This window comes from Sceloporus occidentalis, unplaced genomic scaffold, assembly GCF_023333645.1.
Source record: "Sceloporus occidentalis isolate IW3139 unplaced genomic scaffold, rSceOcc1.0.p SCAF_2, whole genome shotgun sequence".
In the NCBI taxonomy this organism is placed as follows: Eukaryota; Metazoa; Chordata; class Lepidosauria; order Squamata; family Phrynosomatidae; genus Sceloporus; species Sceloporus occidentalis.
In genome coordinates this window covers 262591939-262615151 of record NW_028316982.1, presented here as the reverse complement: position 1 = coordinate 262615151, position 23213 = coordinate 262591939, and the positions used below count along the sequence as shown (strand labels likewise).

General features: G+C 41.2%; 1 protein-coding gene across 3 annotated transcripts in view; it reads right to left on the bottom strand.

The window, feature by feature from the left end:
* ME3 (malic enzyme 3) overlaps window positions 1-23213 on the bottom strand; it is a 142963-nt gene that overhangs the window by 58414 nt on the left and 61336 nt on the right. For 2 of the 3 annotated variants that reach the window (XM_089512875.1, XM_089512876.1), the window contains exons 3-4: window positions 12815-12948; window positions 11443-11592 (exon numbers count right to left, since the gene is read on the bottom strand). In XM_089512875.1, coding sequence (XP_089369001.1) covers window positions 11443-11592; window positions 12815-12948 — 284 coding nt within the window. Of the gene's footprint in view, window positions 1-11442; window positions 11593-12804; window positions 12949-23213 lie in introns of those variants that run through there. The other variant, XM_089512877.1, reaches the window with a different exon arrangement.

The following is a 23213-nucleotide window of genomic DNA, read 5'->3' as shown; positions in this document are numbered from 1 at the left end:
TCATTTCCAGAAAGGAACCTCCCCCCAAACTTCGTGTGCAATGAGACAGGGGTCTCTGGGGGGCTTTTCCAAGCAGCTACTCTGACCACCATTCATTATGTCTGAAGATACTCTTTTTGCAATTGCTGTGGCAACTGCATTAAGCCCTGAAATCTACAAACCAAACATTTAGCTCTTTGTGGAAGCTTCTAAGCTAACAAGCACCTCACCCAACAAAAAAGGAGTAATGCTGAGCCTTGTTTGAGCCTGCACTTAATTTCCCCAAACCAAGTGTAATTAACCATCCAATGACTCGAAATAAAGGCAGTGACAAATCACAGGCCTTTACAGATTTGTTTATTGGATGTATATGCAAAGACTCAGCTAATTATTAGAGTTTAGAAAAGCCAACTCAAAATATCCAAGAGTTGTTTTCTTTTTCTTTCTCATTTCTGAAAGCCTTATTTATCTGGAGGAGGAGGAGGGTGGGGATTAAAGACAAGTATGTTAGTATGAAATCCTAACAATTTTGCTAAGGGGTTAGATTTATCTTGAAATAGTTCATAAGCAGGAAGAAGAGGACAAACTGCTTTCCTTTGCCAAGAAACATTCTGGAGCTATCAATGCATATTTTGAAACGAGCTTCAGAATGAAAGCCAGAAGATGCAGTTTCAATGGCATCCATATGAAACTTTGCTATTGCAACACAAGCTACTGGGGGAAGTTAAAAGATCAGTGCTGCCATGTAGTGTGCCCACCTCAGAAACACAGCGGTGGAGGGAAGGGGGTAAGCATCTAAGATCTCTCGTTCAAACTCAGTTTGCCAGATCTCAGGGCCTGACCCTTCTCTAGTTCTCATGGTGTGGAGAAGCAATCTCCAGGTGAGAGAACTACTGTACTTAGAAAAATATGCAAGTGTTTGTGTGTATTATATATAGTGGACCCTTGGCATCCGCTGGGGTTTGGTTCCAGAACCCCTCATGAATACCAAAACCCATGGATGCTCAAGTCCCATTAAATACAATGGCATAGTAAAATGACATCCCTTGTATAAAATGGCAAAATCAAAGTTTGTTTCTGGGGATTAATATATTTTTTGAATATTTTCAAGCCATGGATGCTTGAATCCATGGATAAAGTATCCATGGATATTGGGGGTGGGGTGGGGTGCTGACTGTATTCTCATTTGTGAGACTTGGTTCTTTTTTATTTGGGTGGCATACCTGGTGCAACTGTGGTTGATGATTAAGGTATCATGCTTAATGGTGTGCCCTTGTAACATCACCCATGTAACATCAGCATGGTGCAATGGTTTGAATGTCGGACTATGACTCTGGAGACAAGGGTCCGAAACCCACTTGGTCAAGTCATAGTCGCTCAGCTTCAGGGAAGTCAAAAGTAAACCTCCTATAAACAAATCTTTGTCTGTCCCTTTTCAGAGGGCTCCATCTTTCTCTTCCTCACTAGAATCTAACTCTATATTATAAATTATTATAAATTATTATAAATACTTATTATAAATACTGTATTTTCTGGCATATAAGACTACTTTTTAACCTAGGAAAATCTTCTCAAAAGTCGGGGGTTGTCTTATACGCCAGGTGTTGTCTTATAGGGCAGGTGCTGAAACTTCCGAGCCGGACTGGAGAATCTGCAGTCGCTGCATTTGGTGGGGGGAGCTCAAAAACGGCCGCATCCCCACCATATGCGACGATCGTATGAAAGCAGCTGCTGCTCTGATAGTCTTGGAGACAGGGAGGGCTGGGCAGGCAGGGAGAGCTGACCAATCCAAGCAGGCTTTGTGTACAACAAGGTTTCCTGCTAAGTACCTGCATGTCATAAGCATTTGAATTAAAATTACCATATTGAAATCAAATCTGATGTTTTTTAAATTTTTATTTGGTGTGCGTTGGAAGAGGGGTAGTCTTATATGGCGAGTATATCCCAAACTCTTTATTTTAACTGGAAAAGTTGGGGGTCGCCTTATACGCCCAGTCGTCTTATACGCTGGAAAATACGGTATATTTCTCTTTTGAAGGTGGCCTTTTGTCGATAATTCCAAACATCAGCTTCATACAGGCTAGTAGAAATAAACATTTTCAAAAGAAACCAGTTTGATCAAGTGGCTTAAGTGCTGGATTACCACTCTGCAGACCACGGTTTGAATCGCTGCTCAGCCACGGAAACTCATTGGGTGACCTTGGGCAAGTCACACTCTCTCGGCCTCAGAGGAAGGCAAAGGCAACCGACCCTCTCTGAAAAAACTATTGTCAAGAAATGCTCAGGAAAGGGGCATAATGTCACCAAATTTCTAGCACTGCAGCAGCTTCAAACTTCTGTTGAACATTTAGAAATACAGTTTAGGCATCAATAGAAAAGGGGCAGACAAAGGTGTGGGACAGACTGCCTGAAAAGGGCAGCCTGCCAATGGCCTTTTTCCCTCCGGAGGGACACTGCAGCCGCCAGACCACGCAGCATCATTCCGGAGGAAAAAGAACCCGGAAAAAACGGGTCCTTTTTGTGCTGCTGGGCGGACGTTAACGCGTATGCCAATGCCACACTCATTACATAAGTGACGCACAGCGACGTGTGGATGCCACGCGTTGTTTACATCACAATGGCCGTGCCTGAATGGACAGGATGCCACCATTATAGCACTGCTGTGCCATGTTAGTGTTAGGAACTGTGCGATTGCCACACAGTGCCTGACCCTAAAATTGGCGCCAGCACAGTGCAAAAGGGCAGTCTGTACTGTGCCAAAGTTACCAAAGTAATGTGACTCACGCAAATATGAGTTCTAGGCAGTGGCATGACTACCTAGGATGTCATGTGGTGTGGAGGGTTTTACCCAGGAAGGCTGAATATTCAGTCCTCCTGATACCCAACTGGGTACCACTCTTCCTCTGGGGTGTCACCCAGTGCAGTCCGCACACCACAGCCCCTCAATGACACCACTAGTTCTAGGTATGAATGATGGTCAGTGTCTTATGCTCTGCAGTTTTAGAGATTGGGGGAAAACAATTCTCATTTGGAGAGGCAATGTCCTCATTTCAGCTGCCACGCCATACGATTTTTTTGTCCATATGTAACTATTACACCTTGAAGTAAGGTATGGCCGGGTGGTAGCGGAGTTCAGGAGGGAAGGAGATGAATCCATGTTACCCTGCTGATCTTCGAATCATGGTAATGAAATCAGGAGAACTGTATCTATACTGGAGATTCACAGAGTTAGCGGTTTCTGTTCTGGAAATGCTTAGTTTGTTCTGAGATCGACTTGCTATCATGTACACTGATTAATCAGTTTTCAAGAACAGACAGAGGGAAAACAGAATGCTTCAACTAACAAGACTCTTTGTTGGCAAAAATGTCTTGGCGGCCTGAATTTTAAAAAAAGGAATAAAAGACTGTTGAGATATGAGGAGCCATTTTTAAAGATATTTACTGTGGTTTTATGTTTAGAGGGAAAAGAGCCAAAATTCCTTTCTCCTTTTCTTTCATTTCCCCTCATAAAATGGCTTCCCTTGTTTAGATACATCTGCTTTTTGTATATTTCTAGCCACTGAAATGATTATTTCTCTCTCAAAAAAATTACAGAAATGCCTGCCAAAGTCTACCCCTTCCAAGTCACATTATTCAGCTTGCAAAAATATTTATTCTTAGTGAGCTGGTAAAACCGGCAATGCCGCCATGGGGTAACACTTTCAAAGTAGCAACAGAGCCTGCTTTCTGGTTTTGTTTCCATTATAATTCTTTTCCATGACCAATATAAAGCAGAGGTTCAAAGGAAGGAATTATAAGTAATATGTAGAGCTTGGAAAAGTTATCTTTTTGGACTGCAATTCCTAGATTGCTCCTGCCAGAATAGTCACTGGGTGATCCTGGAAGTTGAGCCAGTACCATGTAGTGGTTTGAATGTTGAGCTAGGACTTTGAGAGACCTGGGTTCACATCCCCAGTAAGCCATAGAAGCCTACTGGGTGACCTTGGGCAAGTCACACTCTCTCAGCCTCATGAGAAGGCATAGGAAAATCCCCTTGGAACAAATCTTGCCAAGAAAACCTCATGATAGGTTTGCTTTAGGGTTGTAGTCAGACAGAAATGACTTAAAGGCACGTAGCAACAAGAAGAAGAAAAAGAAGAAGTTTCTAGTTACTTTAAGACTTCTTTTTACGTAGTATTTTAAAAATTATTTTTAAAGTTATCTACTTACTTTTCAAATTAATTTTGGAGAAAATTTAAGGTATTCAGTGAGGCACTGTGAACAAAATTTTCATTTTATGCCATTCTCCAATCAATCTTATTTTTCCCCTAAGACAATTAGATAACTATTAATGTGTAACCAAAACTGTTTTGGTAACATTAATGATAATTAAGCCCTCTTTTTGCAGAGATGCAATTTGTGTAACACTTAAAAAATAACTTTCCAAGCTCTGTAGATACAGATGAGCTTTCATACTATTGTAGCACTTGCAATTTTCATACAAACCGTACCAGTTACAAAGAAAATAATCAGATTGGCAAGATTGGTGACTATCAAAAAGACTTTTTAAGTGCTAGCGCAATAGCTTGGGAATTCCCATTCCTTATCAATTCAGCTGATGCCAATACTGATCTCTTTTAAATGCTATAATAAAATGTTTCTGTTTCCCAAGGCTTTTAGGTCAGTTTTGGTGCTGAAAGAACTGCTACTGTTCTAATCATCCAATTTCAGTTGCTGGTCTAATTTATTACTGTCATAAGATAAAATACCGCTAATAAAAACAGATAAGATAAAAGCACTGGGCATCAATTCAGTCTCTAGAGGTTTTCCATGGTAAGGACTCAGCCTTTATTTTTGCCCCTTGGTTTTTTTTCTCCCTATGGTAAAATGCAAACTAATCTTTCATTTCTCTTACCAGCCAATGAAAACAACAATGGAAATCTTAACATAGCACATTCGTATTATGTATGTCAGCTGCTCGCTCCCATGCATAAACCAACACAAGGCAAAAGGGAATTGGGTCTAATGTTAGGGGTTGGCTTTGTAGAGACCTTGCCAAGGACCATAAGCTCAAGACTTAGAGTATCTGGGTAAAAACTGTAAGAGCAGGAAACAGTAGTGATATCACTGTGCAAGTCTGCTGTAGCCCTCCAAGCCAGACTAAAGACTTGGATACTATCTTCCTAGAACATATTTGTTGTTGTATGCCTACAAGTAAACTGACTTATGGCAATGCTATTGTAGGGTTTTCCTGGTAATATGTCTTCAGAAGAGGTGTGCCACTTCTTCCTCTACATCTTTCCTCTGAGCCTGAGAGTGTGACTTGCCTCAGGTCACCTAGTGAGTTTCCATGGTTGAAAGGGGATTTGAACACAGGTCTCCCCGAGTCCTAGTCCAACACTCAAACCACTACACCACACTCGATCAACTTCTAGAATCCCCCTGGGACCATTCTGGCTGGACCATTCTGTCTACCATCTTGGCACATTCTTGGCGAACAGGTAAGGTCTTCACAGACCGGAGATGGACAATGTCCCCATCTTTAAAAATGCAGGGGGGGGGGGAAGAGGACCAGAGCAGTCACTGACAGGTCAGCTTGACATGGATACCTGGGAAGGTCCTAGAATAGGTGATTAAAATTTGGTGGGGGAACACTTAGAAAAGACTGCTGTGATTGCTAAGAGCCAGCACAGCTATCTCAAAAGAAGTGATTTAGATTAATTATCTCTTTATACAGTATGTTGTGTTACAAGCTTGGTAGTCAGAGGAAATCCATGATGACTGAAATAAACTTTATTCTTTTTTATTTCAGTAAGGCTTTCAACAGATTTCCTTATGATATGATATTTTTGCAGGACAAACTAGTACAACGGGGGCTCAGTGACACAATTGTTAAGCAGATTAGCAACTGGTTGAGAAACAAAACCTAAACAGCGATCACTAATGGTTTCTTGTCATGCGGAAAAGGAGTGATAACTAGGGTGCCACAGGGTTGTCTTGGCCTGGTATAATTCAATATCTTTATAAATAACTTGGATGAAGAAACAGAGAGCATGTTCATCAAATTGGCAGATGTTGCAAAGTGGGAGAGTTAACCATTATTTCAGAAGACAGAAACAAGATTTAAGATGACTTCAACTGACTGGAGAATTGGGCCAAGTTTAAAAAATGAATTTCAACAGAGATAAATGTAAGATCATTTCTTCTTCATCATCATATCATTAAATAGGAAGGTCAGAATCATTCTTGTCATTAATATTTCCCCTTTTTGAAAGTTGGATGGTGAATTGATCTCACAGAAGAATCAACTAGTTTAAAACATGCTGGGGGAGCTTTGAGTGGATACAGGACTGCTAAAACACAAATCAGTGGGAGCTAATGTAAATGAAGCCTCAACTCCCATGAGAAACCAAAACAACTAAACTATTGTACTCTGGACATATCATGAGAGTAGTAGATGATACTGCTTGATAAAGTGGGAGGCTGTAGGAAAAAAAGGAAGATCACCATGCAAGACCTGAGTAGGGCTGATGATGACTAAGGGTCATGGAGGTCTCTCATTCATAGGGTTGCCATAGGCCAGTGCAGACTTTATGGCAACTGGCAAATAACAACAACAAATCTAAGATTCTCCATTTAGACTGGGAAAATCTGATGCACAAATATAGGATGGGTGACTCCTGGCTGGAGACGAGTCCTTTAGAAAACCATTTAGAGTCTTAGTAGATCACATGCGAAGCATAATTTAACTCCGTGATGCAGTGGCAAAAAAGCTAATGCAGTTCTAGGCTGCATCAACAGGAGTACAGTTGCCAGATAAAAGGAAGTAATTTATGTGCCTTCAAGCCAACTCTGGCTTATGATAACTACCCTATCACAAGTTTTTCTTGGCAATTTTTAATCAGCATGAGGTTTGCCATTGCCTTCCGCTAATGCTAAGAGTAAGTTGCCCAAAGACAACCGTGGGTCTCCAAGAGTACAAGTCCAACACTCGAAGAATTCTGCTTTTGGTCAGGTCTCCCGTACAGTAATGTGTACAGTTCTGGGAAGCATATTTTTAAAATGACCATTGAGAAGCTGGAATGCGTCAAGAAGAGTGCAACCAAGATGTTAAAGATCTTGTGAGTCTTATGAGGTATATGTTTAGCCTGGAGAAGAAAAGTCTGAGAGGTGATATGACAGCCATGTTCAAATATCTGAGGGGCCGTTACACACAGATTTGGAGCAGATTTGTTTTCTGATGCTTCACAGAGTTGGACCCAAATCAATGGATTCAAAGTATAATGAAAGAAATTAAACGTTTGGAAGAACATTTTCACAATAATAACAGCTCAGTTGTGGAATAGATTGCCTCAGACAGTGATGAATTCTCTGCTCTGCCAGAGAAACCCACTGGTGACTTTGGGCAAGTCATACTTTCTCAGCATCAGAGGAAGACAAGGATAAACCCCCTCTGGACAAATCTTGCCAAGAAAACCCTATGATAGATTCGCCTTAGCATTGCCATGAGTCAGAAAAGATCTGAAGGTACACAACCACAACCATAACAACAACAAAAACAATAGGCTAGCAACCTATTTTAACTTGATTATCTTTTGTGCTTTTGAGTTATCTAAGGAATAAAGCCGCTTGAAGAAATCATCCGTAAACATGGGATGGGTGTTATCAGTGGATGTCACCCAAATATATTTCTCCATGTCTCGGTCATCAGTGATAATGACAGATGGCATTTCTCCCCTCAATCAGTTAAGACAGTAATGAACTGGATGAGGGGAAACAAGCTCAAACTGAATCCAGACAAAACGGAGGTTGCAACCTCCAGTCCTAGAGGGGTTCACACTCTCCTCAAAGGACTGTGTTCACAGTCTGGGGGTACTTCTTGACCCGTCGCTTCACATGAGAAATCAGGTGAATGCGAAGGTCAAGAGCATCTGTTATCAGCTTCGGCTGACACGCCAGCTGCGCCCTTTCCTGGACCTGGGGGGCCTTGAAACTGTAGCACATGCACTGGTATTACCTTTAAAGTCCTACATGGCTTGGGCCCAACTTATTTAAAGGATCACCTACTTCCATACAATCCACCCCGTGCTCTCAAGTCCTCTGGGAGGAATTTACTGCAGCCTATAAAGACCAGATTGACTGTGACCTCCCAGAGGGCTTTTTCTGCAACTGCTCCCAGCCTGTGGAATTGCCTGCCGGACGAAATCTGGCAAATCACCAATCTAGATAGCTTCAAGAAAGCTGTTAAGATGGATCTCTTCCAGCAGGCCTTCCCAGAATAAATTACTCAGCCATGCAGCGACCCCCCCCCCCCCATATATCTGATGACTCGGCCCAGTGTAATTGTTTTAATTGTTCATGTAATTTTAATCTTAAACTGTTTAATTTTTTTTTTAAGGGGGGATATTTTGTATACAGTGGACCCTTGTTATACACTGGGGTTTGGTTCCAAGATCCCCCGTGTATAACAAAATCTGTGTATGCTCAAGTCCCATTAAATATAATGACATAGCAAAATGGTGTCCCTTATAAAAAATGGAAAATCAAGGTTTAATATTTGAAATTTATACTTTTTTTGAACATTTTCAAATCGTGGATGCTTGAATCCGTGTATAAAAAAATCAATGTATAAGAAGGGCCAACTGTATATGGCGTATTCTTTTAACATTGTAAGCTGCTTTGATTGTTTTTGCAAAAAGCAGGGTAGAAATAAAAGTTTTATTTTATATTTATTATTAAAAAAGTAAAGCAGGTTTAAATTACAAGTTCTAGAATAATAGTCTCCCCAGTCAATTACTATTATTATTCTGCACTTAAAATTTTACAGAGCATTGAACAAAGAATAAATAATCTACTTGGTCTGATAACAGCGGTGGACTCAAAGATTACTGAGAAACAGACTATGTAAGGTAGAAAAGCAGACACAATAAAACACAGTAGGATTTATTTCTTCTATATAGCTTGCAGACAAAATTGCAGTTGTTATGGGTTATGAGCACAACAAACAAAAAAGACCATGTGATAGCAAATTTCTTTGTATAAATGCCATTTGCCCTTTTTTTTTTTTGCAATGCATCAGTACTCAGACCATTCAAGTTAAATGTACCATCTAAAAGTTGATAATAGTCTCATATCCACATATCACACGTTTAACATCACACACTTAAAAGAATTACCAAGATTATAAATAGCTATTCACACAACCTAACAATTGCCTGTAAGATATGGCTCGAAAAGTTTCAATAGCTAGTAAGAAACTTTATTCCCTTTTTCCTATTAGATTGTTGTGCCACAAATTGCCACCATATTTGTTTGGCTGTAGTTTGATTGGTTGATTTCTTTCCCTCCCTTCCCTTCTTTTCTGAACTTTGCCAGGCTATAATTCAGTGTGGCGTAGTGGTTTGGAAGATGGACTAAGACACTGGAAGATCCGGGTTCAAATCCCCACTTGGCCATGGAAGCCACGTTTTCTATAGGCTACAGGCTATTTCTGTAGGATATATTTCAGAGGAAGGAACTGGCAAAACCACCTCTGAGTTGAGTATTCCTTGCCTACAAAAACTCTATGAAATTAATGATGTTGCTGTAATGACCTGAAGGCATGTAGTTTAGTTCCATTTTAATGCTGACTTTTATATGTTTTGAGCAGAGAAAGGAACTGGCAAAACCACCTCTGAGTATTCCTTGCCTACAAAAACTATGACATTAATGATGTTGCTGTAAGTTGAAAGATGACCTGAAGGCAAGTATATACACAACAGTTTATTTCAATTTTAATGTTGACTTTTGTAAGTTTTGGACTGTATGGTAATCTTTTTAGTTTGTAATCTGCCTTGAGTTGCAATCTTGTGAAAAAGCTTTGAATATAAGTAAAATTAATACTATTACTAATAAAAATAATAATTGTAGCAGACGGCTTGCAACTCTGCTCTGTTCTAAAAGACTGGCCCATTTGTGGCTCGCTGTTATGTGCCTTCAAGTTGTTTCCAATTTATGGTTAAGTGCCCAAGGTCATCCATGTAGTCATGTTGGCTACCTTCATGCTTTCTTTGGTTTAAGTCTCCCAGCAGCCCATTGTAAAAGGAGGCAGAAAGAAGCCACTGAGGAAATGCTAAACCAGTCCAGCATAGACCTTTTTGGTCGTTCTAAACCTGATTTGTGCTTCCTTTGGTCACCTTTGCTTTGCTCTGCCCAGTCTTTTGCCAAGTATTTGCTAATTCCCTCATCAACAATCTGCAGGAAATATCAACCCATGAAAGAACATCTCTTGTCTGAGCAAAAAAGGATTTTTAGGATAAAAATGACACAGACAAAAAAAAAAAAAAAACAACACCCATGGACAGAGCTTAAGGAATCCCACCCCCCCTTTGAAAAACAACTCCTTGTATTACAAGATGCTGAGAATTATAGAGCAAAAATGTATCTTGGCATCCCGTTAGGTATTTAAAGGTAAAGCTATTCCACTTTGACTAGGTTGTCAAGTCATTTCTGACTGTAGGGATCAGTGCTAATCTCCATTACTAAACCAAAGAACCAGATGACTGTGATCATGTGGCCAGTATGTGCACACAACACTGTTAATCTTCCCACCGAAGTGGTACCTATTTACCTACTTGCATTTTTACATGCTTTCAAACTGCTAAGTTGACAGGAGCTGGGACTAGTGATGGAAACTCACTCCATCACACGGTGCTTGGGCCTCAAGCTGCCAACCTGCAATTTTCCGAGTCAGTGTCTTAACTGCTGAAGTTAATTTCTTTGCAATTGCAAATTGACTTATGTTCACAAAAGGGTGAATTATGATATTGTGCAAAGCTTGTATGCTCAAGAGGAGATCAGACAGGTAGCTACATCTCCGGAACCATTGTGCAAACAGTGCCAGCAGTATGGCTGTTCCATAATGTTCCTGATGCACAACCCGTCCTGATGCACAACAGGACACATTGTGCGTTGGGACATGCTGTGTATCAAGACATGCTGCGTAGTGCTCCACTGTTTGTTGTCGTATTTCAACAGCGTGGTTAAGTATCGTGTCAGTGATGTAGCAAGATCTTGAACACAGTTTTTCCTAGTGCCACTCAAGAACAGCACAAGACAACAGAAACTTTAAAGATTAAGGAACTAACAAAGTGAGAGAAGGAGGGTTATGTGGGGACTGCTAGTGATATTTGTGGTTAGATTTAGGCAGATTTTACTGTACTCTGCTTGAACAAAACTGCTCTTGTTTTGCTGCTGCTGGGAGAGGGCAGGGAGCATAATATTCTCCCCAGCTTGTCATTAAATGAACACAAACACACCCTAGGTTGCTTGATAGTTATATCGTTTGATCAGGGATCCCTTTTTTGTTGTTGCTTTCTTCTCCTGGAGACCACCCATAGAAAGATGTGGACTAATTTACAAAATGAACATTCATTTCCAATTAAAGGGCCAGTTCAGGGAAGGGGGGAAGGAAAGACAAGGATAAAAATAGTCCCAGAGACTCACCGAGGCCTTCGGAAAGTGAGGCCATACTGCTGACAAGCCAAGCCAACAGTAGGAGTGTATACAATCGGCATGAATCTCTCAATGTCTGATGTGAGAACTCGATAGAATAGCTTCTCATTTCGGTCTTGCAGGGTCATGAGGACAATATATCTGGAGGAAAGGCAGAAAAAAGGGTGAGAGTAGATGACAGGATTTTTGATGTCCAGGGTAGACAATCCTACTAGTTCTCTCCATGATATGAAAAGGTCACCTCCACTGGATTAGGGAGCTGGGTGTGTTTAGCTTGGGGAAGAAAAGGTTAAGAGGTGACATGATAGCTATGTATAAATATTTGAATGGATGTCATGGAGCGAGCCTGTTTTCTGCTGCTCAAGACTAGGAAGTTTATCATATGGAGGAAAATTGGAAGTTTAAAACGGGATTTATTCCATGAAAATCACACAATTACTACTAAATCACAATTAAAATTTTCACACACAGTGGTCATTAACCAGGGAACAACTAGGCAATGTTTATTGCCTGGTTATTCCCTGGTTAATGGTGCTTTAACTGCTTTTTATTGCGACATTGTATGAAAAACTTTTTTGCAATTGAGCAATTTTCACGGGATATTCCCGGAATAATGGTACTTTATTCACGACGTCATGTGAAAATCTTCATTGGGGGTTTGGGGAGCATTTACTATCATGGCAATAATACCATGATCATAAATGTGAATAGGAAACAGGCACGTGTTCACTAGTCTAACTTATAACATTGTAACTGACTAACAGGATGTTTCTACCTCTTATGATTACAAAATTCCAAGAAATCTTCCTCAGTTTGGTGTCCTCCAGAAACACAGGACTGCAAGCTCCTATCATCCATAGCCAGAATGGGTCATAGTGCCTGTGGATGATGTGGGTCTGTAGTTCCCTACACCTAGAGGTGCTCATCACTCCATATGGTGCTGGGCGGTTTTGCTGAACTGTGTGGGAATATACAATACAGAGACTTTGCTAGAAACTGTGTAAGCAATTTGGAGGATGTGAGGGTCCTTTCATGCAGGAAAGCATACATCTAGGCTGGAAATGAATCAGTATAGAGAATGTATGACTGAACTAGAAACTGTTACCCTGTGTCATTGCCTCGTCTCACTCCCTGCCACATCTACTGTGGCATGATGATGTAATTATATTGCAAACTCTACACATTTCTCTGCCACCAAATGTTTGGCATGTTTCTCCACCAATACAAGAGACAGACAAGAGAGAGTCAACCAGGAGCAGGTGGATTCTCCTTTTCTGCATGTTCCACAGTGTATAACTCCAGCAGTTGGCTTTACTTTGATTTGATTTTATTTTAAAAAAGGACCTGGCTCACATCTGCTTACTTGTCCAGATCACTGGATTTGGTCTCATAGCTTTTCAGGACACGGAGGACTTGAACATCTTGGCTCAAGAAGCAAGGAGGAAGCAGGCCATGAATTCCCAGTTGGAGTCGCTCTTCAAGGGTAAAGGCCATTCCCTGCGAAAGAAGAGAGGAAGGATGTTAAAATTGGTAGAACAGATCTGCTCCTTTAATAAAAAGAAGTATTTTTACACATTGGAGGACTCTGTAGGAAATCTCCAAAATAAAGATAGCCTCTTGAAAGCAATTTGTTCTTCCCACACCCCCTGCACTGTAATCTTCACAATAGTTTCATAAGGTAGGTTAGGTTGAGTGACCACTGAATGTCATTGTTTTGCATCTGGTTATAGTGACATAGCCAGATATATCTGTGCTCCCCGTATTCTCCAACAGTCACAAAATGACCATGGGGAAGGGCTATCACAGCAAAATAATGAATCCTCTGTGGTCTTCATCCTTTGTAGAGGGAGAAAGAGAATACCAGCCTCAACAATATACAGAGGTATACACTGAAGTCAATGGTAAATACTAACAACACCAATAATTTCTTACCCACCTTTCTTAATGGACTGGAATGGGGGAAAGCAGCGGATTAAAATAAGACAACAAACTGGACATCTAATAACACTTTGGTATTGGACTGGATAGCCCTTGTGGTCTCTTCCAACTCTATGATTCTATGATTCTATGACAGAGAAGGCTAAATATCTCACAAAACTACAAACCTCAATATTCCATAGCAGTGAGCCATGGCAGTTAAAGCAGTGTTGAACTGCATTATTTCTGCAGCGCAGATGCAGCCCATGATCAATAGTTTATGACAGCCAATAAAAGAGTTTTGAGGAAACAGATTATACACAATGCACATTTAAAACAGTGTTGTGAATCATTCCGCAAGTCTTTCCAGAAGAGAGAACTCAAAAGCCAAGATTTTAATAAAAATATTTTTGTCCATTTCAGCCTGATAGGTTATCACATGCTGCTCAAGAAGAGCTGGATTGTTGATGACTATGTGGAAGCCATGAGTCACGTCACCCCCTGGTGACCCTCTGAATGGGAAATTATTATTTTTTAAAATGCATATGTTTCATTTCTTGATTCCCCCCAAATGAAATAAGTTAAATGAAACCAATATTATTTTTGGCAGGGCCGTCACCCATCCCAATGTGTTTAGTCATTCCTGTAGCTCGTGCTGGCTCAGTGGAAGGTTGTGTGCAGCTGAATCTGCCAGGAAAGCAATTTCCTTCCTCCAGCAAAAGAAGGATACAAATAGCCACAGAGGAGGACAAAACTATGCCAAGAGGGAGAAAGGTTAGCTAGAACTGCAGGGTACAGTAATCAACATCAGCAAGTCTTAGAATTTGATAACTCAAGCAGAATAAATTAAAACAGGTTAGGCTGACCATTTCTTAGGATGGTAGGAGGCATTCACGTTACCCTCTATCATTTCACAGGTGAAAACCGGGATGCATGTGCCCAAGCAATACAAGAAGTGGTCAAGATAGAGAAGGTTATGAATGAGGGAGAACACACAAGCTAGGAGAGGATGCAGCAGTTTGCTTTTACCAGAGCCAACTGGGAAAGGCAAGATTCTAACTGCTCCTCTCATCTCCTCTCCCCTCTGCTGAGTCAACTGAATACAAACTACTTATGCACTTTGAGCTTGGTTTGCACCAATGGATGCAAGTCCAAGACTAAGGGCCAAAGAGGGAGGCAGAGAGAGAAACTGGGACAATGTGAAGTCGAAGGCTTTAATGGCCAGCATCCATAGTTTTTTGCGGGTTTTCTGGGCTATGTGGCCATATTCTGGAAAAATTTATTTCTGTCATTTTGCTTGCATCTGTGGCTGGCATTTTCAGAGAATGCTGGCATACCAACATATAGATTGACATGTAAATCACTTCCTCTTAACCAAGGGTCACACAGTGTGTACACACACACACACAAACACACACACACACACACACACACACACACACACACACACCACTCACTCCCATGCCAGCATTCTCTGAAGTTGTCAGCCACAGATGCAGGCAAAATGTTAGGAATAAATTATTCCAGAAATTGGGACATTTTATAAGCAGCAGAAAAAGTGTGACAAAAGCTGATAAATCTATACTCTCCCTGCCAAATTGGGTCAGTCACTGGCAGAAAGAGGATGGATGCACCATTTTTTAAAAACCCATTGTATGCTGCTACTGGTTTGATTACTTTAGGATTGATCAGATTTTTTCATTATTTCTTAAAGTGTCACTCTGGGTCAAAGCTTGCAAAAGTTAGCATGAACTACTGGGGTCTGCATTGGCTCAGGGACTCTGGGGATGGTAGTATTTTTTCCAATCCCTGATCCACATGTCAGAGCCTGCATGGTGTAGTGGTTTGAATGCCCAGTCAGCCATGGAAACCCACAGGTCTGCCTTGGGCAAGTAACTCTTTCAATCTCAGTCAAGGGCAGGGAAAAGAAAACCCTTTCTGAACAAATCTTGCCAAAAACCCTCCCATCCAGGTTTGCCTTGGGGTCACCATAAGTTGGAAACTACTTGAAAGCACACAACAACACAACAAGCTCTAGATGCCATCTTTCGCACAGAGATCTTGTTTTATGAACACATGAAATTTCCTTTTAGTATCCTGAAGGAGAACAGGGTTTGAGACAGCAATGCTTCCAAGCTCTACCTGGAAACACCTGGGACTGAACACAGGACTGTTGACATTCAAAGCATGATATCTACCAAAGAATTACAGCCCATTTCTAATCTTCTTTCCTCCCTTGGCAGCTATGTAGCAACGCAGCCTCGGAAGTGGAGCTGATTTACTCACTTTGAGGGATCTTGTAGTAGCACCTTTGAGACTAACTAGATGCATGTGCATCTGAGGAAGCAGACCAAGTCTACGAAGGCTTATGGACAGGACAATTTCCTTCAATTAGCCTAAAAGTAGCTACTAGATCCCTTTGCATATTGATATTCTAGATTAGCACAACTATGTCTCTGAATTTTACTCACTTTGAGCAGCTCCAATCATTGCTTTCATTTTCTACAGTGCCTTCTATCTAGTTTCACTGTGAGACATTGTGAGAAATATAAAGGAAGGCCAGACCCACCCACCAACTAGAGTCATTCCATGAAAGTGAGCCCACCAGACCTAGGGTTGCCAGAATGAAAACTGAAGCAGTCTCTTGTACCTATAATGGTTGTGCAGAAGAGGAAATCTCAGCAGCTGTTCTTCTCATGTGACCAGGTAACAAGCAACACTTTTGCTGAAATTTGCTCTTCTACACAATCAGGAGCTTTCTCCAGCAGCCAGTGTGGTGAGGTGGTTTAAAAGTTGGACTACTCTGGAAATCAGGGTTTCATTCCCAGCTTGGCCATGAAAACCAGTGGGTGACCATGGGAGGTCATACTCTTTCAGCCTCAGGGGAAGGCAATGGCAAATTTCCTCTGAACAAACAAAAAGACCCCATGATAGATTCACCTTAGAGTTGCCGTAAGTCAGACAAAACTACAGTGCTTTCTCCAGTTTTCACCTTAGCAATCCTCCTAACCAGAGCCCACTGATAGAAAAAGAAACCAACTATAGAACAGTTTTCTCAGGGCTTTCTGGAACCTGGATTTAGTCCTGGCTAGGCACCTGGTAAGTTATAGCATAGTCTTGCTGGTCAACCATCTGCATGGTTGCATTAGTCTTTCAGATGTTAAATTCAGACAGTGCTTGAGACAAAGCTTGCTTTATGCTTGCACAGGTACATAGGCCTAGATTTCAGCATATTTAGTGGTGAAGTGGTTTACTATGGGGAAGCCTGCTGTATTTACTGCCCCATAGTAGGTTTCTGCAAAAAAACTTTACTGCTACAAGAGGCATCAGTGGATATGGAGGAAGCTCAGTCAGTATCTTTCAAACATGATTGCAGATAACCATATTTCCTAACAACATTCAGTCCATGCTGGGGGATGCTAGCCAATTTACAACCACATGTTGCTGACTTGAACAATAGCTCCTGGAGTTTAAGTAGAAGATTTCCTAGCCCTGCTGCTTCTGATAATTTTGCTGGCAGTTATTTTATTCCCAATGAACAAGACTCCAATTTCAGTACTTTAGAATCCAAAGATTCAAGACCCTGGTGCCAGAACTGCTGTGGATGTGAAAGGAAATATGCGTGGCAGGGTGGTCATACAGAATCAGTTTCCTGGTGCTGATTTCCTCGTGAAACCTTTCTCTTCTGTAAATGTTGATGGGAAATGCTTTTAAAAAATCAGAAAAGAATGGAAGCCAAGCCTGCAGGATGAACTTTGTTGCCCTTTGACCTTGCAATTCAAATAACCCAGCAGGAATTAAGATAACATGGCTAAACCAGCTATGGGTGTGGTCTGCCTCATATTGGTGGGTCAGCAAAAAAAGAACAGAGCTACACCGGTCAGAATAAATGAAATGTTGGGGGAGATGCCAATAACCTGATGGCAAGGGCAGGAAACAAATTTGGTTCCAAAGCTACTCTGAATTAAGTTCAGCGCTTGCGGATTGATTATCCATTCTCACTTTTATCAAAAAGCTACTAACAGCCACATGCTTGCAGAGTCCTAACGTAAATGTGCCAACATTTACTATTGAGGTCTAAAAAGGTAAGAATTATTTATATGCAGAAGAACTCACTCCTTCTGTTTCTACTTTATTGAAAGCAGGAAAGCCTAGAACAGTCGGTCAGAGACACAATGGGCAACCTAATCTTTGTTCTTGTTCTTGTTCTGTGCCTTCAAGTCATTTCTGATTTATGACAACCTTAAGGAGACCCTATCATAAGGTTCTTGGCAAGTTTCTTCAAGGGGGGAGGTTCCAATTATTCTCTGAGGCTGAGAGAGTGTGACTTACCCAAGCTCACCCAGTGGGTTTTATTTGGCCGAGCCAAGCTTTGAACCCTGGTCTCCAGAGTCACCGTCCAAAACTCAAACCATCTTAAATGCTGGTAGTTCTGCTGCATTAACTGTAGGCTGCATCTGCACTGCAGAAATAATGCAGTGGCCCAATGCTATGGAATTTGGGGATTTGTAGTTCGGTGGGACATAAGAGCTCTCTTGACAGACAAGGCTAAATATCTCACTTTATGTTTGGAAAGGACTGCAGTCCACATGAAAACATCAGCATGGATATGGGCTCATTCACCAATCATGGCTTTTTTGCCCTACCAAAATTTCACTTTCAGCTGTATTTGCAGGCTAACAAAAGAGCCAGTGTACTGCCTCTTTTCTGCCCCGATAAAAGGGAAATGTATTCCAGGTCAGTCGTAGCAACAAAATGAGATCCTTCTGTTTTTTTCCTGATGCCTGCCAAATTACATGAGGAGTGAGTTGCTGAAAACAAGGCCCCTTAAAAAGACAACCACAATGTGATTCTTTCAGCACTTTTCTTCTTCTTTCCCCCTCAAGGCTGTTCCTTTTGCAGTTCAGTAACCAAGTCCCTGTAGAAATCAGCAAACAATAATTTACAATGACTTCCTACAGCCCTTTGCCTGTCTTGGGCATAAATTGAAGCTTGCTGTTCATTTGGCACCTCAGAAACAGAAATCTGCTTTTCTTTCCTCTTTCTCCTTTTAACATTTTAAAAAAGCAAAGCACACAGAACCTTCTCTCCTGGCCAAAACTAGGTCTTGACTACATATATGCACTGTAGCCTTTTGTATTCTTCCATGGACCCAAGACTTGGCTGCAACCAGAGTAGACCATTTGCTGGAGCCCCTGCTGTTTGATTCATTCTCCATCATGGCTTCTGCTCTACAAAGGAGAATTCCATTCAACGTAGAATCAACAGAGCTGTGTTCTCTACCCCATAGCACACAAAAACACTAACACTTGAAAAAAGAAGGGCTTAGAGACACTCACAAAAGATCAGCCTATCAATTCGCATTACAGTGGGCCCTTGGTATCTGCTAGGGTTTGGTTCCATGGCAGTTAAAGTGATATTAAACTACATTATTTCTACAGTGTAGATGCACCCTTATAGCTCTCATAAATAGCCCTTATGGCTAAGAAGTTCCTCCTAATGTTTTGGTGGCACCTCTTTTCTTGTAATTTGACTCTACCAAGTTTGAAACCAGACAAAGTTGAAAACCTGATGATTAATAAAAGATTAAACTATTACACGAGCTGGAATATTAAAACACCATACATTTTTAAAAGTATAAAAGCATTTTTTTTAAAAAAGAAAAAAATTGACAACACCAGCTCTGTTAAAAAGAGCCTTCTACACAACACATAATCATCAAGTCCTTGTTTATATATAAAAGTATCTACCTGCTGGGCCAAAGAAGGTCAGAGAGGATGCTAGCCTTGTCTCCCATGGAAGGGAATTCCACTGTCTGGGAGCAGCCACCAAGAAGGCCTTCTTATGGGGCCCTCACCAGATGGCTATGCAACAAGACAAAGCCCTCCCCTGAAGATCCTGACTCAGGCAGGCTTATATAGGGAGAGACAGAGACATAGGGAACTGTATCCCAGTGCCTGAAAACGGTGAAACGATCCAAAGAAGCTAAATGGATCCTGCCTTCATACGACATTGTAAAGTCATACTTGATAGATGCAAATACAGTTTTCAGAGTGAGATGCTTTATTGTTGTTATTTATTAATATTATTATCATTTTAAAATTTTCATTCTAGACATAAAAACATACCAGAACAATTGCATTCATCAATCAACAGCCTTGCTTTATATCTAACATCCTAATATTCTACAATCTCCCTACCCATCTAACAATAAAACCAATAAAATGACCTCCTTTCTCCTACCCTAGATCATTTTTGATTTGTTTCTGACTTTCTTATTCTTATATCAACATACCACTTGACCAACATATATGATTTGTAAGATATAAACAACGTTTCTCTCTGCTGTTATTGTCCCCTTTCCTAACATTTCTTCCTTTTCCCTCTAACTCTCTTGGTATAATAGCATTTTCCAGTTACATTTATCCTGTAATTATGTAGTTATTTTTCTCACAATTGTCATTTTTATACTTCCTCAGTCTATAGAATTTGTCTATACAAACTGTTTATTTATCCTCAATCAATGAAAATTATCCTTTGCAGTCCTAATACTCTTTCTCTAATTCTGCACTTTTATAGTATCACATACTTCAGAATAAGGTGTTTGGTAACTTCTAATATAGAAGCCAAATTGCCTCTTTTTTATTGCCTTTGTTGCCGCTCAGTTTATGGCTAGTAGTGGAAGAGATCTCATTTTTTTTGTCTATATAAACTTCCTATAACACCCAAAATGTAATTCCTCCTCCTCCTGCTCTTCCTCTTCTATTCATGTACATTCTGTCTATCTCCCAATTATGAGACTCAAGGCATCTAGCAACACATTTAAAAACAATATTGATTAAAATGATACAAAAGCATCCATAAAAGTATAAATATTAAAATTTGGAAAAAAACCCCATAAAGTTAAAAACATTAAATATTCAAAACATTCATGAACATTAATGAAGGTACAATACACAAAACTTAAAAACAGCATCATCACAAGGCCACCTTGGTCCTTTTTTTAAAAGCCAGACAACATAAAAATGCTCTAACTTGCTGGTGGAAAGAAAGCAAGGATCAGGCCATTCTATCCCCCCTAGGGAGGGAGTTCCAAAGTCTGGGAGCAGCTACAAAGAAGGCCCTCTCTCTTATTCCTAACAAACATATCTGAGTATGTGGTGGGACAGAGAAGAGCCTCTCCAGAAAATCTTAGCACTCTAATAGGCTCACAGAGAGAAATACAGTCCTTCAAATAACCTGGAACAAGCCATATAAGCCAATTTATCACAGGGTTTTCTTGACAAGATTTGTTCAGAGTTGGTTTGCCTTTGCCTTCCTCTGAAGACGAAAGAGTGTGATTTGCACACAGACCTTCAAATAGTCTGGACCCAAGCCACATAGGGCCTTTCGTCACTTTCTCTCCCCCATATGCTATTTTAACATCTTTGCTTGATGAAGAAGCCTATAAAGCTTGAAAAGCTTGCATGATGTATTTCATGCCTTTAAGCTGGCTGAATAAAGATTGCTCCAATGAAAGTATTATCAAAGACTGGATTTTGTATTTCGCTCTGTTCTTCTTGTTTTATGGCCAGCACAGTTGCCTCTGAAATATTGAATTTTTATGTGTTCCTTGGGACTATTAGAATAATTAGAGATGAGAGTTGGGAATCAGATTGCAAAAGACATGGGAAATGGTTAAACCCTTCTTTCTGCCCAGATAAAAATCAGAATCCCACCCCCCTTTGCTGCTTTAGAGTTAATATTAACCACAAAAAAATCAAGATATCTGATCACAGATCCCTGACCTGGTTTTGGCCCGTGGCAACTCTAGTGTGACAAGTCAAGCATGGAGAAGGGGGCATGAAAGATGGAAGCAAAGAAGCTGGCAAGTGCACTGAGCTTGGCAAAAGAGGCACATGGGGTTGCATGCTCTGAGGCTTGGCAAGAGCATTTCCCAACAATGCCATTTTCACCCTCAAGAAGAATGGAAAATGCCGGTCTCCATATCAAGCGTGCTAATGAAAAACAGCTCTTGGTGGAGGTCAACCTGAGGGCCTCCAGGCCACAGTCCCCACAGTTGCGTGATGGCTGTCCTCTGCAAGCAATGGAGAAAGAAGAGCTTGGATTTCAGTCTCTAAATGGTACTTTGGTTAGTTTGTTATTGACTTTTCCAGTATATTTATAACTTGCCGATTCTGCAGTATATTCAGGGAGTTTTAGGGATCATCTAGACTAGCCAAAATATTATTTTATATTATAATAAAGACTATCTTAATAGATTAGAAAGCTGGGCTAAAGCTAACAAAATGAATTTCAACTTGGAGAAATGTAAGGTACTGCACTTAGGGCGGAAAAATGAAATGCATAGATATGGGATGGGGGACACCTGGCTGAACGAGACTACGTGTGAAAGGGATCTGGGAGTCCTAGTAGACCACAAGTTGAAAATGAGTCCACAGTGTGACATGGCAGCTAAAAAGACAAATGTGATTTTAGGCTGCATCAATAGAGGTACAGTGTCTAGATCAAGGGAAGTAATAGTGTCACTCTGTTCTGCTTTGGTCAGACCGCACCTAGAATACTGTGTCCAATTCTGGTCAACACGATTAAAAAAGGATGTTGACAAGTTGGAGCGTGTTGGTGAAAGGTCTGGAAACCATGCCTTATGAGGAGAGACTTAGGGAGCTGGGTATGTTTAGCATAGAGAAGAAGAGGTTAAGAGGTTATATGATAGCCCTGTTATTTGAAGGGGTGACACACTGAGGATGGAGCAAGTTTGTTTTTCACTGTTCCAGAAAACAGGACCTGGTATAATGTATGCAAGCTACAGGAAAGGAGATTCCACCTCAACATTAGGAGGAACTTCCTGACAGTAAGGGCTGTTCAACAGTGGAACATACTGCCTCGGAGAGAAGTGGAGTCTCCTTCTCTGGAGGTTTTTAAACAGAAGATAGATGGCCATCTATTGGAGATGCTTTGATTGTGAGTTCCTGCATGGTGGGGGTTGGACTGGATGGCCCTTGTGGTCTCTTCCAGCTCTATGATTCCATGATTCTATCAAAAAAATAAATGTGCCAGACCAGGAATTGGATAATAACGAAGGCGCATGGAGGCTCAGTTCATTGAGGGGTATGAGGAAGAGGGAAAGAAAACTATGGACCTTATCACACATGGGGGGGGGGGGGGTTGCAGCTCAGATCCGCAGTCACTCCTGTTCTAGCAATGCAAAGCGTGATGTTTTTCCACACCAGATCCAGAGTCACTCCTCTCTAGCAATGCGGATTGAGGTTAAAACGTGATGTTTTTCCATACCTGGTTGCCTTTCAGTTGTCCTTCCGAAGTGAGGGGCAGGCGAAGTCAGTTCGATTACAAGCAAGTCAAGTGATGCGGACTCAAGCAAAGGGGAGTGAGTGTACATTGTATTACCACACCAGAGCATACTTCGAGGGTTCAACGATTCGAATCAGCACCCTTGCACATGCTCAGTGGGGCTCTGGATGCTGTCCTCCTTCCCTGCCCCCTCCTTGGCTGTCATCCTTCATCGGGGTCTAGGAGAAAGCAGGGGATGATGGGATAGGTCACGGGGGGTCCCTGGGGCCAGGATCGGGATGCAGGAGGAGGCAGGGGATGATGGGATAGGTCGCTGGGGGTCCCTGGGGCCAGGATCGGGATGCAGGAGCAGTTAGGGGATGATGGGATAGGTCACTGGGGATTGCTGGAGCTGGGATTGGGATTTGCGTGAATGTGTGTGTGTTTGTGTGAATGTGAATACAGATATATGTGTGTGTGTGTGTGTGTATTTGCGTGAATGTGTTTTGCGATAAGAGACTGGGTTAGGTGGCAGAGGGGGCGAGATAGGGATG